At 44.7% G+C, this 16,115-nt stretch overlaps 1 protein-coding gene across 3 annotated transcripts in view; it reads left to right on the plus strand.

Annotated features, from left to right (window-relative positions):
- The window catches only part of GRK5 (G protein-coupled receptor kinase 5), a 171,371-nt gene extending 156,732 nt beyond the window's left edge, over window positions 1–14,639 (plus strand). For all 3 annotated transcript variants that reach the window (XM_075423829.1, XM_075423830.1, XM_075423831.1), the window contains 4 exons: window positions 2,109–2,246; window positions 4,638–4,775; window positions 5,609–5,740; window positions 6,574–14,639. In XM_075423829.1, coding sequence (XP_075279944.1) covers window positions 2,109–2,246; window positions 4,638–4,775; window positions 5,609–5,740; window positions 6,574–6,672 — 507 coding nt within the window. In that variant the 3' untranslated portion in view covers window positions 6,673–14,639. The remainder of the gene's footprint in view (window positions 1–2,108; window positions 2,247–4,637; window positions 4,776–5,608; window positions 5,741–6,573) is intronic.
- The last annotated feature ends 1,476 nt before the right edge of the window (window positions 14,640–16,115 follow it).

A 16,115-nucleotide genomic window follows, 5' to 3' on the forward strand; every position in this document is an offset into this window, starting at 1 on the left:
AATGCAGAACTGAGGAGGCTGTGGAAGTCAGATAAGAAAACCACTGATGCCCAGGGAGCAGCAGGGCACTCAGAGAAACCTGGAGAGCCGCGACCCTGCAAACCCATGATAAGGAGAAGAAAACCCCGCTCTAGCCAGACACCAGAGGAAAGATGACCAACCCCCCGTTAGCAGCAAACAGTTCTTTGAAGGTTCCTCCTCATGGAAGTGATGTAGCTGAGACAGCAACACAACCAGAGGGTCCTGGAGCCTACAAGCACCATCTCCAGACCCCCTGTGCCTTGGCGGGGAAGCTGCCCGGCTCCGTGGGGTCCCGAGGGCTTGGTCCCCTCACCGACTCAGATGCTCAGAGACCCCAAACCACCCCGGGCGGGGAGTTTTGTGAATTATTTCAGCGCGATCGGCCCGCACAGCCCAGCCGGGACCGAAGGCAATGGGAGAGCGCTGCCTCCCACCTCCCGCTTCGGAGCAGCGAAGCTTGAGACGGGGAGAGGAGCTGAGGGGTGAAGCTTCCCCTCCCCAAGCACCGCTCCCCCTCTCGCCCCAGGGCAGAGCGCCCGACAGCTCCGCGGCCTCTCGCTCTCCGGGAGCCGTCCCCGGGGGCGCGGAAGGCCTCACCGCCCCGCCCGGGCCCCGCCGCCGCCCCGGCCCCGCCGGCGCCCCGGCCCCGCCGCGCCGCCCGGCCGCGCCGCCCTTTACCGCCCCCCCGCGGCCGCGCCGCGCCGCCCCGCCGCGCTGCCCTTTCCTCTACCGCCCCCCCGCGGCCCCGCCGCGCCCGGCAGCCGCGCTCCCCCCCCGCCCCGCTCCCGGCACTGCCCCGGGGGGTGCCCCGCTGCGAGAGGCTCGGATCTGGCCCACGCTCCTGCCCCCCTCCCGCCGCGATGCTGCCGTGCGGGGCTGTCGGCTCTTCCCCCGGCGCGGAGGCCCCCGCAGCGTTGGGTGCGTGTCGGGTTTGCTGTCGCGCGTCTCTGGCGGCTGAAAGCCCTGGGCAGAATGAATCCCGGAGCGGGTTCAGGGCTGCGTTTTTCCCTCCTCCATCTAAGAGAGCACCGTGCAGGCTTCCGCAAAGATGGATGGAAAGGGGGGAAAAAGGAAGCAGATCCGTGAACCTTCGCTTTTCCGGGGGCTGCCTGCAGTCAGCGGTTTGGAAGGGTCCCTGTCCCGAGCGATGGTCTTTGTGCGCCAGCCGCTGCTCTCTGAGCTCTGCCGCTCTGCAGCTGGGTAGACGTGGTCTCTCCAGCCGTCGGTTTAGCCGGCTTGGTTCTACGCGTGGGATTTAAAAGAGCAGCATTTTGGTGAAGGTCTAGCTACGTGGTCTGTCTCCTCATCCACCGAGTCGGTGCCAGAATTGTTCTTCCATTGAGCTGTTCTCCTGCAGATCAGTTAGTCCATCCATACAAGGTCTTCTAGGACCTGCCACCCCCGCGTACGTGTTCATGGCTGGACTTATAGACCGAGGATGCTGAGCTCAGTCAGCCTCCCTCACTCTGTCACAGATACCCAGGCAACAGGCAGGGCTTGCTGCAGCAGGTAGAGGTGGTGCATTGCCCTCCTCTGAAAGCAAACAAGGCTGAACCGAGGGTGGTTGCCAACACTGGCATCACGGACAAAACTCCCCTTGAGTCCAGCAGAGACAGCCCCATGAGCACAAAGCGCCGGGTCAATGTCTCGTGCGATGCGCTAGAATATACTGCAGTGGGCGGAGGGAAATGCAGTTTGATAGCGGAGTCACTCAGCCTAAGCGGTGTGGGAAAATTATTCTTACAAGAACAACACGAAAAAAAAAGAGAAAAATCACACGGGACTTTCGAGTATGCATCTATACATGTTATTAGTGTATGTCAGACCTCTTCTTGAAAGTGTTGACTGGAAGTAAGTAGCAGCAGTGGTCTCTGTTTTGACTGTAAACACTTTACAGCAGGTAATTTCTACACCGGCGTGTAGAACAGCGCAGTCTAATCCGTTTAACTTCGGCCACGAAGTAACAGCAGTTAGAGTTCCCCTCTGTACTTCCCTCTGGGCACTTTCAAAAACAACTGGAGATAAAAATATCTTTGTGGAGCTGTTGCTTTCCTGACACCTTCACCATTCCTCTTGGCATGTTTCAGCTCCTCACCAAAGATGTGAAGCAGCGGCTGGGGTGTCAAGGGGAAGGTGCCACAGAAGTGAAGAGGCACCCCTTTTTCAAGAGCATGAATTTCAAGCGATTAGAAGCAGGAATGCTGGATCCTCCCTTCATCCCTGATGTAAGTACGACAGGAAGAACCCCCTCAGTGGCCTCTTGCAAGAGATTTGTTGCTAAAATAACTTCTCTCTCTTTGAGCTGTCATCAGTCCCTGTACGGGCAGCTGCCCTAGGAAGATGCGATACGCAGTAGGGCTGGAGAGGGCAGGCTGGGAGGAGGAGGAGGAGAGCTGCTCTGTAGACATGTGCTTGCAGGGTGGGTGGCTGGGTGGGCCTCCACGCGGGCTGGTAACCCGGGGCTTGATTCATTCCAGCTTGCTTTCCCGCAGTCTTCCTGTGTGACAGTGGAGGCACCACTTCATCTGGTCACGCCTCAGTTCCCAAACTTTGAACTGGGAACCTTCGTGTTCCCTTATCCATGGCAGCAGTGTGAGAATAAATACACTCAGGACCAGGTGGTGCTCAAAACAGCCAGCGCTGAAAGCCACGCGTCTGCGTGCAGATATAGAGATATACCTGCTGAGGTGAGACCAGAATTACAAAGCCCAAAGCTCTGCAGAACTGAGGAATGGACTGCGTCATCACGAAAGCAGGCATTCGCTACAGAGAGCCTGAACCAGGTTCAGATACCAAGTGTCACCTCAAGCACAGGAGGTGACTTGGGCCTGAGAGAGCATTTTGAACTTGTTAGTGTTAGAACCCAACACGGAGGCCTTCTGCAGTTTTACACACCGGTCTTGCGCATACTGAAAGTCTTTGTTACATTGGCAATAACAAAACTTTTTCCACCCTTCTGTGGTATCGGTCTCTACCCCAGTGCACAGAGTTATCTGATGATTTTCCTCCTGCAGGGCTCTCTTTCTGGCTAGACCTTCTATCCTTGAAGTTCCCATATGGTTCTAAGTAAACACTGCCATTTTAACGTATTAAGGAAAGTAACATCTTGGCAGCTCTCATTCACATTGCTGAAAACTCCACCAAACCAAAGTGGTTTGAACGCTGCAAAAGTTTACTTTAGCTGCTCTGGTTTTGCTTTACATTTTACTATGTGGCCTAGTTATTCCTGCCAATTAGCCCATGGTGTTATGACCTGCTTTAGTGGGAAGAAATAGGAGACAAGCTACTATTTCTTTCTGATGCAGAAAATTAGAAAATTCTGGGCTCAAATTTGGGATCTGCCAGAGTGTATTAAAAGCTTAACGGTGGCATGTAAGGCCTACAAGGCACCTCTTATAGACGTATTTTCTAAAGCAGAAGCACATAAACTTTATGGCTATTTATTGGGAACTCAAGAGCTGCCCCTAATTTAATTTCTTTGGCATTTCATCCATGGATTTCCAAGTCAGCTGAATCACCCAAAGCTAAATAGCCAATGGCAGAGGTTGTAATCCAACCCATGGCTCTCCATCCTCTTTGAGACTACTCTGTCTCCACAAAAAAGTCGTGGATTGCAGCAGTCGGGAATGGAGAGGGATGCTGCCTCCAGCAAGTAGGACTTCCACCAGGAATCGGTTTGGTTTGTCAGGTTGCACCGCTCAGATCTGGACAGAACACTGCAGGGCTGGGCCCCTGGGCTGTGCGGTCACGGTACCACATGTCGGCAGCAGGATTCACGGCCGGTCAGGCTGGTCCCACAAACCCCCCCTCAGTTATTCCTGCGCATCGGAGGGGAACGGTGTCGTTGATGGGAGCTCTCTAGGCTTGCAGATGAGCACGCCAACCACGACAGGTAGCCAGTGACGACGTTTCTGCTTTCTGCGGCTGACTGCTGGACTATGAGCTAAAAGCAGCGTCACTACAATGAGTCCTGTGGCCGTCATCCCAGAAGATTAAGCTGTTTAAAAAGGCAAAGCCATTTGACTATTTGTTTGAGGAAAGGCAGCCAAGTTAAAAGAGTTAATAGAGGTGATTCTGGACAGCTTCCAGCAGCTGAGCTATTAATAAAAACAATGGAAAAATGCCAAACCTCTTCTGTTTTCTTTAGCAATTAGTATATACATTCCTTTAAACTTTTAAGCTGCAAACTCCACAGCTACCTGAGCAGAAGGACACTTCTACCTGAGATCCCTTTTCAGGGCTCTCCAGTGCGTCACTTGTAAATGTTCTGATTTTCTGTTGTTCCCTCTCTAAAAGAAAAGGCTACTGAAGGATTCGATTTTCTTGCTCTTTCTGTCCTTTTCCTCTCACTTCTTAACCATATGGCACAGGGATGACTAAAACCCACTTTGCCTGTGCTGGGGCTTTAAGAACTTCAAAGCGGGAAGCTTAACACGCTGAAAGCAGAGTCAGCTTTGATGATAAGCGTGGAGGCAGAGCAAGCCTAGAGAAGCGGGATGCAGATAGTCACTTGTCGTTAGGCATACTCGACTGAATCTGTGAATGAAAGCACATGGTCAGACTCAAAAGTATTTTTTCTCTTGCTGTTTTTCTTTTTTTTTTTTCTGCTGAGCTAGCCCAGAGCTGTATACTGCAAGGATGTGCTAGACATCGAGCAATTCTCCACAGTGAAAGGAGTTAACCTGGACCAAACAGATGATGATTTTTATTCCAAGTTTTCCACAGGATCAGTGTCTATTCCATGGCAAAATGAGGTAAGGATGTACCATAGTAAAATTACTCCAACAAAATCCCTAGCACAGGTGGGTTAAGAGGAGCTGTACATTTCCGGTGATATATAGCTACTGGACAACCTGCCAGACTCTAATGCTTTCATAAGTTACAAATGGCCTCTTTCAAGATCCATAACGCACCACAGATGTCAGGCTCAGGTGACTGCATCTGTTGGCTCTGCATGTTTGTCTGAATTGGCAAGGATCCTACTGTACTTCCTTCTCCTGGCTTGCTACAGAGGTGCTGGGACAGCAGCTCTGCAGAACATCCGTGGGACAGCTGGAAGCCCTAGTGAGAGGCTCCTCTGTTTGCAATCCCGATCTCACCCGTTGTCTTGTACCTGCAGCAGGTCCCAGCGGCAGCAGTTGATTCTGGACCTTGAATTGCTCCAGGGTTTCCAGATCTGGGTCTTTGTTTCTGTTTGAGATCAAAACACAGCCAAGAGCAGATTTCGTAATCCAACTCTGGATCAAACAGCCGATCCACTTGGGCAGAGGGGTGGTAATAACTGGGATTTTGTGAGTATGCCTGTCTTTACCCAATATTGTCCCCAGTGCTAAAGAAAAGAACAGAAAGCTTTATGGGGCAAGTTCTAAGGTGGCTGACTTGCAAACACGCAGAGCAGACTCAGTCTCTCTTTTTCGTGCATCCTCTTTACCTTCTATAGCCACCAGCAGGAATTCAACTGTTAACTCTCCTAACACACAGCTCAAGCTGCTGGTCCTGATGCTGACTTTGGACAAGCTAGCACTACTGGAATATGTTTAATGCAGTTGTATAATTTCTTTTTTTCTTTCTTATGGTATTCCACTAGATGATAGAAACAGAGTGTTTCAAAGAACTGAATGTATTTGGACCAAATGGTACTATTTCACCCGACCTAAACAAAAGCTACCCCCCAGAGCCACCCAAGAAAGGATTGCTACAGAGAATATTTAAACGACAGGTGAGATCTTTTATGACTAAGACAAGGAACCTCCCATTGATGCCCAGTGTTACAGCCATGTTCTGGTGACTTTTTTTGTAGGAGAAAGACAGTACGTCTTAGAGAGGGCTTGCTGTCACAGCTACTTGGTAATTTCCTGACTACTACTGCGTTTCCCAGGTTTGCCATCTACCTCTGGTGATTCTTTTACCACCGGAAGTTCCAGCATTTTTCATCAGCTTTATTTCCAGTGATTGAAAACTTCTTACTCATACTATGCCATTTTTAGTGCTATGCTGAAATGCCTTTCGAAATGTTAATATGGTTTTGATAAGTCGTTTGTGAAAAGCCTTGATTTATGTGTTTAAAAAAAAAAAAAGAAAACGCAAATGTTAAGTGGGGCAGTCATGGCAAGAACCCAACACACTAGAGAAGAGAACAGACCAGAGAATATGTGATGTGCAGCTTTCATGAGGCACCACAGCACCATTTGCAAATCTAAATAACATTCTTAGACTGGTCTGTCTCTGTAGGGTTAAAACCATGCCTGAGCATTGGCAGGTGTCCTCTGTATTAGTCAGATTTAGCAGATACTGACATGTTGCAGTGAATTGATTTGTCTCCTGGAGCTTGAGTGAGTGTTCTTTGCTGCGTTCCTCAAGAATTGCCATGGTCCTCCTGACCTAGCGAGTATACAGGTAAGAAAGTGAAGAGTATTTTACATCCAAAGATCTTCAAACAAAAATCTTTAAGTCCAGTCAGTATGTTAGCACCATAAAATGCACAATGTTGGACGAAAAGAAAGCATGGCATATTTGGGGAATCTCATTGTTGTTGTTTTCCTCTTTCTACAGCATCAGAACAATTCAAAGAGTTCTCCAAATTCAAAGGCCAGTTTAAATCACCACATAAATTCAAATCACGTAAGTTCAAACTCCACTGGAAGCAGCTAGTTCCAACTCAGTTTTATGAAACAACGTGTTGCATCCTTCCACTATAATCTACAGAGCTTCTATGGATGAGAGAGCCTCCACCATTGAGTGAAAAAAGAAATTATCTCCCCAAAATGGAGATTTTCTATCCATTACTTCCAGAGGAGCCTCACATTTTAAGAAGAATTTTCCACTCAGGTCTGTTTTTGGAGGTGGCACTCAAGACTGTGTGAATCAAATTTGTCTATTTAGGACATTGCAATAGAAATTCAATGAACATGACTACTTGCACGTATTTAAATAGCATCATACTAGAACTGAATTTTGTCTTTATTATTTTTAAAGAAAAGTTTTGTAAATTTCTCTATTGTCTCAGTTTACATTTTGTACATTTGTATTTAAATGAAAGTCAGACTTTGGAGGTGTATATTTTCCAAGCAGCATCTGTAAAGCCATGTGTTTTAAGACATTTTTTTAAAAGAAAAAAAAAAATGTGACTCAAGACTTCCAGAGCCTCAGATGAGAAATCATTCTTTTTAGTAATTCTAGAAAATTATTCATAAATCATTTTATCAGACTGGGTTTTATTGACATGCATTTTTATGGAACAGTTTATTCTTAATTATTTTACATCTGTATATTTGGTTTACAGCAACACTGCATACATTTCTCCTCTTCATTAGTTTGTAATGTCTCGCATTAAATGCTACAAGACAAGATTTTGATGCATTCAAGAATGCTACTTGCTATGCCGAAGGTTTGTGATGTCATGGGACCAGCACAGCTGAGATTTGCACTTAGTTACGTTGTTACATCATCAAAAACTTTTTGGTTAGAAAGGAAACACTATTTTAAGCCCTTCCCCTTCACTAGTTTTTGAGCCATTTCTAACAACAACAAGAACAAAATTAAGTGGGAGGTGACCAGGAAAGCAAATGACCGTTTGTTTTTCAAGGACTTGAAACCTGCACCTGCGGAAATGAGAGTAAAACTCTTCAGTGTTCTTCATGCTGTGGTCAAAAGGCCAAGGCCTTTCCATAGTTGCTTGTATCAAACAGGTAGCAAGAGAGAAATTTAATAGTCTAGTTTGTGCTGACCATGATATTCGTAACAGCTTTCTAGAGCTGAGCTGTGGGGTTCAGAGTGGGACCTGAGCTGCCTTTGAGGAGCAGCAGAACCTGTAGGTTGTGTCTGCACTTAGAGTTCTTCCGTGTGTCATGCCAAACACACCATTTGACTCGTCCCCTCAATTAGGTCCTCAACTGAATAAAATGTCAGTTATGAAAGAATACCTCCCACTTACGGTTCCATCATTCTTTGTCCAGGATACTTCAACCGTTGATGAAAACATTGTTCCCGCTCATATAAACAGGGTCGGTCAGGATCAGTACCATTACCTCAGGCATCAGAATCATGCTCTTCTCATGTATACCACTATGTATTATTATTAAGAACACCAGATCAAAACTACAGTTACTTCTCTTCAGCAGGAATTGGAAAACCTTTGTCCCCCCTAGTGCAGACAGGATCTCCATAGTCCAATGTCTTCTGTAAAACAGGATGGTTCGCCATGCTCTTGACAATGTCGGCTAAGGGTAGACTGATGTTTTTCTACCTTTGGGTCATCAGGAACTTCTGAAGATCAGCCTGGTGTGTCTAAAAGCCTGTTAGCTAGTAGAGCAGTTATCCCAGGGTACAAGGAAGGACTGTTCCAGTGGAAGTCTGAATATCCAAAATTCACTAGACTATCATGTATGTTCTATCTGGCCAATGCAGAAGGGAAAAAAGATGCAAGTTAGTAGTGACAAAGCTCTGAGTGAGAAAGTCACAGGAATTTCATACTAAAACAGCTTCAGGTTGTGAGGGAGAGAGACAGAACAGGGCTAGAATTTGCGTAAAGCAGCTGACAGAGAAAAGTTAAGGAAGGGAGATGGGGCTTTGGTGCTTCTATCAAGAGTAAAGTGTGTTACGATGCAAGTCCACATAATTTCAAAAGCCTCCAGTTTTCCTGGTCATTAGTAGACGTGTAATGAAGCTGTGTAAGTGTGCCACAATATCACCTAGAAGTTGTTCTTCCTTTTCCTTTGGATCAGCGTAGCCCAGAAATTCCTTTTCCCTGTATTGGTGGTGCTCAGGGAGAGCTTCAGCCACTCTCCCATGTAGGACGACGGCATTGCAGATCTTATGGAAGATGCAAGTTTTTAGCAAGACAGTAATAGATGAGAAATTTGAGTAATTTTCTCTCTCTGTATCAGCTATAAAATAAATCTATAATAGTTTCAGCTTCTTGACAGAAGGTGAATGAAACATTGTAGAGGTGACACCACTATGCACAGATGGGGCTGTTACTTCCAGTCCTCTTCTTATGGCTGGACATAAAGCTGCCTAAGTCAACAGGAATCTGATCAGTCACTTGAGCATGCTCTGGATGAAGACGTATGTGCTCTAGGAGGTCTTCACAGGCCTTCTTCAATGACATATGTGGGATTTCACTCGATTTCAAGAAATGTAGGTGAGAAGTGGAGGAACAGATCTTAGCCAGATGACTGATGTATGTCAGTGTACTTGAGACAAGATGGTTCTTCCTGGAGTGATGAAAATATTGTGCAACTCTAATTTGTTTTTATCACTCTAAGACATCACCTTTCAGCAGTATGGTGTACAATGTGTCTGTGCAGCCTCAGTTGATTTCATCCTGTGCACTGATGCTAGGGGAAGGGGGTGCTGGATGGAGGCTGGAGTGAAAGACTAAGCTCTTTTTTCCACTACTGCCATTATCTCACTTTCTAGCAACAGACAAGCATATTCCCCCATCAGAAAAACATGGCTGATAATATCTACTTGCCACCATGAGGAAGGAAAAAAGACAGTTGGGGGAAGGCTTAGCCCATTAATATTTCATTGGATAAATCTGATAAAACCACAGCTATTGGCCCAAGGGCTTCATCTCCTACATGTTCCCAACTTGGCACACGAAGACTAAATTTTCTTTGCCATCCCCCACTTGGGAAATAAAATCCTAAGAACAACAAACTCCTCACTGAGAGCTGGTGAACAAATTGCAAATAGATTGTAGATTCTGGTACCTCTTAGATGCTATCAGCCTTAACGAGTGATGGATGACTTTTTATATGACAGCCATGAATGACGGTGAATGTGCCTTCTCCTGCTCTCCTTTCAGCCGGGACAGTTCCTTACTCGGCACCTCTGGGACCCTAGCAGTGGAGACACAGGAACAGTGCAAAGTTCTCAAATGACAAGAGGTTAATTCAGTGAGTCCTGATACTTGGAGGATATTATGCTAGGGTTGGATATTCTGAAGCTTCACGATGGTATGGAAGAAGAATGCTGATATGCACTTGAAGCATCAAGCCTGCGATGAAGTCCCTCTGGATCTCAGCCCCTTGGGAGCAGTGAGTGAGTGAGGGGAGAGACACAGAACAAGACCAGTTGAGGGAGATTTCATGCTGCATCCCTAAAGTATTGCTATCCCATCTGACAAACTTTAAACAGTATTATGATGCTGCGGCCGCAGAGCTGCTGTACTCTTTCAGTATCCGAGCCCTGAAAGACTCAACTGATACCATACATTGCTAGTGATAATGAACAGTCTGAGGAATCGTCCAGTCAGGGTTTGCCTATGATAACAAAACCTGCAGGATTTTCTTTTTTATTACTTCTTTTTTTTTTAATGTTATTCAGCTCACCTTGCCCTCCAGACTGGATTAGGACCAGAGTCCTCTGACTTCCATTGTGTCACCAGATGCAATCTGAGCCCAGAACTCAGGCTGAGGCCCTGCCAAGGCAGTCCCCTGCGCAGCCAGGCTTCCACACACACTTGGTATCTGGCTCCATGGAGCCAAATTCAAGAAACACTGGGATCTCTGGTTGTTCAGGAACTCTGAAAAAAAAACCAAAAAGTTATAGTTTCATCATGCAACCTCGGAGAGCATTTGCCGTGGGATATTTAGTATATTGGATCAAAGTGAATAGTTTTTGAGGTGGGTTTTCACATAACAAAGAAGCAGAAAAAAGTAGTTAACAGCTTTCCAGACTGATTAGTTTTCTGTATCTCATTTCCAATTACAATGCAAATTCTTTCAAAAAAACGCATATGTTCAGATCTGATTGCTTGTTTTAAATACACAGCTCAGCAAACTTAGCTTTTTTTAAGACTCAAAAATCTTTTGCAATCTGATCCTGAATTGTGAAAACATGTTTTTTATCTTTAAATCTTTACTGAGTAGTCTGATGAACACTAATTAGTTTACAGGCTTTTATGATTCAGATATTTGCTATTCATTTTCTACAGTGTCTCAAGGTTCACTTAAGTCTTGTAGGATTTTTTCCCACTCTCTGGTTGGATAAGAGTCCTTTTTAAACAAAGGCACAAGGAAGGAAAAACTAACAAATAATAACCTCTTAACGTGTGCACTCTTGACCTGGATTATCTAAAAAGAAATTTTTTTCACAAGAATGGCCATGACTCAGATGTTGTTTCTGAACAAAAACCTGCTTGTGAAGCTCAGAAAGGTTCGAAGAGAATCAAACCAAACAGGTACTGGAGATCAAACTGCGCGTTAGGGAGCTGCAGAATTCAGTACCTCAGTGTTTGTCTGGCCCTACTGATTAGGGGTGCCTGGTAACTGGCAGTTCAGAGACAATACCAGCTATCCAGAAAAACAATTTGATACCATCTCAATTTGCAGTCATCCCCTCCCCCAGAAACTATGGCCAAGAGTGCCACAGCAGTAGGGAGTCAAACTTGGCTGACCCAGTAAAGCACCTGATTCGAAGACTCTGGTTCTTAACATCATTCAACCAGACATCAGGATCCAGCTTGAATTCTTTGCTTCATCTGTCAAAGCCTCGCATTTCAAATCAGTGGCTGTTGATCTTTTTCAGTAGGGATGCCTCAGCCAAAAAGAAAACCAGGAAACCAATCTATAATGCTGATAGAACCACAGGCAGGATGAGGAAGATAGAGAATCTGTGAGCTCTGGAGGACAGCATGGAAACTACCATAAAGTGTGTACCTTCAGCAAGTGTCCAACGGCAGTTGTTATCACGCATTGCTGCACATTGTCCCTTGGTTCATCAGATGTTGCTCACAGGTTTTGAGCAACCTGGAAACTGCACACACAAGGTCATAGTAAGCATAGGTCTGGCCTGTGGCTCAAAGACAACGTCATCTCTATGAGGGTCAGATGTAACAGTTTGACAAGGGAAATAGGTACCCACTCAGACGGGGTGAACAGCCGTCACACAGGTCTCTGCTCCCACGTACCAGAGCCTCAGTCTGAGTTCCCTACGCAGACTTTTCTGGAAGAGCAATAAATGCACACCCTTATAGCACAGCTGCTGCTTCTTATGGACGCCCACAGAACAGGTGGCTGCAGGACCTAACTTCATTCTGGACAAGATATGGGTCTTTTAACCTCTGCTCCACAGTTAGTTGTCGTTATTTTTTTCATTTCATATTTGTGATACTCACTTGTTCAGTCTCTCAGTGCAGGTGAGACTACACATCAGGCATTTCCAGGTATTTCTTATACAATTTTTGAAAAGATTGGCATTTGCTTTGAAAGAACATCCTCAGGTTAGTCTGTCTCTTGGGATGTAGACCATCATCCATCCTGTGTGTAGCAGGAAGCACAATGTAGCCTGCAGGAGCTCTAGCAGTCCAGACCAAAATTAATAATACTTAGGTAACAGGTGCCAGCTTGATAAAAACACCACTTTTTGTCTGGCCCTGCAACAAAGAAGTCCAGTGAAGACAACTGGAGCGGGACCCAGAGAATTAAAGGCTCTTCTGCCTGAGGATGGTCCTAGTCTGTCTCAGGCTGCAGGGAGGTACATTTGGCAGCAAAGTTTGGGAGAATTGTCCTGTTCAGTGACTCCAACAGAAGGTTCCAGAGTTGACTATGTCACGTCTTCCACAAATATGACCTGCAATTTAAAATAGTACCAATTATTATGGAGTAAGTATAATAATGACTAACACCCTCCTGCTAAAGCTGAGAGAAAGACTTTGTGAGTTTAAGTCAATTCTTCACTTCTGTGTGCTGGGCAGGACACAATCTCTTTTTATACTAATGAACATTGTTTATGCAGTGCTGCCTGGTAAGCACTTTCTGTCCTTAACCACAGAAAGAAAAGAGAAAGATATTGGTTTAGAGAACTTTGCCAATTGTTTCCTTTAGGGAAACCACCAGAGAAGGTGATAGCCAACAGTACACTGCAGTCTCATATGCTCACCCCCCTCAAACGTCTCTGTGATAATACAAATACGAGCTGCTGCTGTTGGATCAGCTGAGCTAGTGTACAAATGGGCTTTATGAAAGAATTCTAAACAGATTGCTGCCTATTCACTAAAATGAATATTACTGCTGGCACAAATGTATTCTCCTTGGTTTATGTCCTGGGGCCAGAACTGGTGGTTTGTATTCGTATTCTGCCCATGCTTTTCTTCACTGCCCTGGGCGAATGTCTGTGCAATTTTGTTTTCCCATTCTTAAACTTGGAAGGATGCTCTCTGTCTATCAACAGAAAGCACTTTGGAGTCTGTGTGTAAAACAGATCAGTATCAACTCTTTGTATTATTAGTTAAGTGAAATAATAGACTTCACATAGCTGCTCTTATTCACATGACTAGGAAGATGATTCTTGTAAATTAGGGCTTTTTTTACTAATGGTTTGTCTTAGCTCCTTAGAGATATTGAAACAGAATGCACTGCGCTTCTGTAAAGACATCTCCAACAGAAGATGAGATGACAGTGCAAATGTTAAAGCGTTCATTTCTTATTTAAGAGCTAGCTAGTAATCACGGCCTTCACATGAACACTTCCTCTTCTTTTATATTTGAAATAAATAGTTATGAGGAAGGGAACAAAATAACATTCATTGGTTCGACTTCTTTGGCCAAGCCTGCAAACGAATCCCGAGGTACCAGTGAAGTGAGATGCTGTGTGAAGCCACAAAGACGTGTGCGCGCCAAGCATTGGGTCAGCTCACCGCCCAGCTACGGAAACAAAAGGGGCTGCCACGTGCCGGGGATCAACGGGCTTCCAAGGGGAACGCCAGGTCTTCTGGAGAACCAGCGGTCCTGTAGAGAAGATTCACTCCCAGAGAAGAAACATTTCAGGTAGTGGCTGGATGACAAATGCGTTTTCCTTTCTCATCACCCCACACGCAGCTGTTAAATACGTCTATTAGCAAGCTGAAACGAGTTATTTCATGTGTATTGAATGCGATCTCCCTTAACTGCATTTCTTTTAAACACTGGACACTCTTCTATAAAAGACTTCACATTTTAGCCTTTTGAAGGTGAAAGTTGTAAAAACTTTATTTTGTGTTTCTGAGCAATGTAGATAGACCTAAAGATTTCATGAACTATCATGTGGTTGCCCATATCTGACTAATAATTAAATTGTAAAATTGCAGTTTCATATTAGGGTTAGTCTTTTCACCTGCTTTAAAAATGAAAAATCATATTTGGTATATAAACACACACAGAATATCCTTCTGATTGAATTTCAAGAGCATATCCAGGACTAAATGTTTTTAAGCACTTCTAATACTGTAGTCTATAAGAGGAGCAGACACTTCTAAAGCAATGTTAAAAGTTGTCTTTCATAACTGAGTCAACAGATCATTTTTGTAATAAATTAAAGCAAGTGTTCTCAACTAGAAGAGCTAGTGGCTGTTGGTATTGTACAAAAACAAAAATCATTCTAGTATCCAAAGGGTTAGGGGTGGGGAGGGTCTGTTTGGTTTCGTTTCTCTTTCCAGGGAGATCTTTAACATTATTTGATGGAGCTAGTTTCATTTTGAGATTGTTACTGAAGATAAAGGCTTCTGTGTTCTATGGCTGCTTGGATTCTTCGTACATAATGTCCTAGTAATGTCACAGTGCTGCTGTATCTAGATCAAACCACTGTTTTGATTGTTTTTTTGGCTTTGTTTTTTTTTTTAATAAATTCCTTAATTTAAATACATGAAAACGATACGTTTTGCTTTAATGAGGCATATAAACAGCCAGAGCTTCCTCAGGTCCTTGGGATCTTGAAGACGATTGCAGTGAGAGCAGGATGCAGCCCATATCTTGCTAGAGGCCTTGGTGGCTTCACACGTTTCAATACTACTGTCTTCTGTGTTCTCTGACCCGTCACATCTCCACAAGATGGAGGGAACTGAAAACCAAGCTGAGGTTGTATCTCACTTGTGGAGGTTCAGATTCTCATCCGAAAGCAGGCTGTGTTTCCCCTGAGATGTCCTTCCTCTGCCTTTCATCCTCACATCCCCAGCCTTCCTCTGCACTGCAAACTGTCAGCCAACACAACTCTTTACGACCTTAAAAATAAGTTCAAGGAAAGGGTGACAAAATCACTATTAGGGCTGCAGGCTTCAGAAGACATGAACTATTTTGTAAGCTGAGCACTGGCTGATTTATGAAGCCCTACAGAGAGCTTTCTCTAAGCTCCCATTAGGCAGAGAGAAAGCGTTTAGAGAAGGAAAGCAACAACAACCAACCAAGTGTTTTGTACAGAAGGAAAGATGAAACAAAAAATGAAGAGTAGCTGCAAAATCACCAGGAGGAAAGTGGTGCAGTGCTTTTTCTATAAGAGGAGAAAGAAGAATTTTTCAGAGAGGCATAAAGAATGTTTTTATGAGACTGCTAATGGCAAACAGTGTTTGCGTCAGGTTTCATTAAAGAACATTGTGAAACAGATTATCTGCATTAAAGCAGCAGCTACGTCCAACAGCTAAAACCTAAGGTAACAGACTATGTAAATTCAGGGCGTGCATTTTATCTCTTTCCAAACAAACCCAAGCCCTTTTTCACAAGTTTTTGACAAGCTAAGAGGGTGTGAGATGAAATTTTATTCCTTCTCTAACAGTTCTTGGTGGTTTTGTTCTCTCTGTATCTTGATGTCCTTTCCACACAGCAACATTCAGATATATTCCCTCTTGGGAGATGTAATCTTCCTTAGACTTTTCCACTACCTTTTGCATGAGATGCGCAGCTTCTCAGAGGAAAGTCATTAAACTGTTTTGAAGGAAATCCAATTAAAAAAAACATATCAACATTTTTAATCCCTTAGGATTCTTTACAGCTGAAAAATACCATAAATGGGCCTGACTGTGCAATTTCAGGTCTATGGGGTGCTGCTGGGGGAGAAGACAATATAAGTTTCTGCCAAGTCAGAGCCTAATTTGTTGGGTTTTGTAATCCTATTTCATATTTGGTATACAGTAAAAGTAAAAAAAAAAATTAAAATAGGGCCTATTAAAAATTGGCGCTCTCACTCATCCTGAGTGGAGAAGAGGAACCCTGCCGCTGAGGCTGAGCAGTTTGAACAGCCCATTTACAGACGCCTGGGTAAATTTTACCTGGTTTTCTATTTTTTTAATTACAACGCATCACTGCTACATTTTTTTCTTAATCTAAGGCATGCTTGTTC

Source organism: Opisthocomus hoazin, chromosome 6, assembly GCF_030867145.1.
Source record: "Opisthocomus hoazin isolate bOpiHoa1 chromosome 6, bOpiHoa1.hap1, whole genome shotgun sequence".
NCBI lineage: Eukaryota > Metazoa > Chordata > Aves > Opisthocomiformes > Opisthocomidae > Opisthocomus > Opisthocomus hoazin.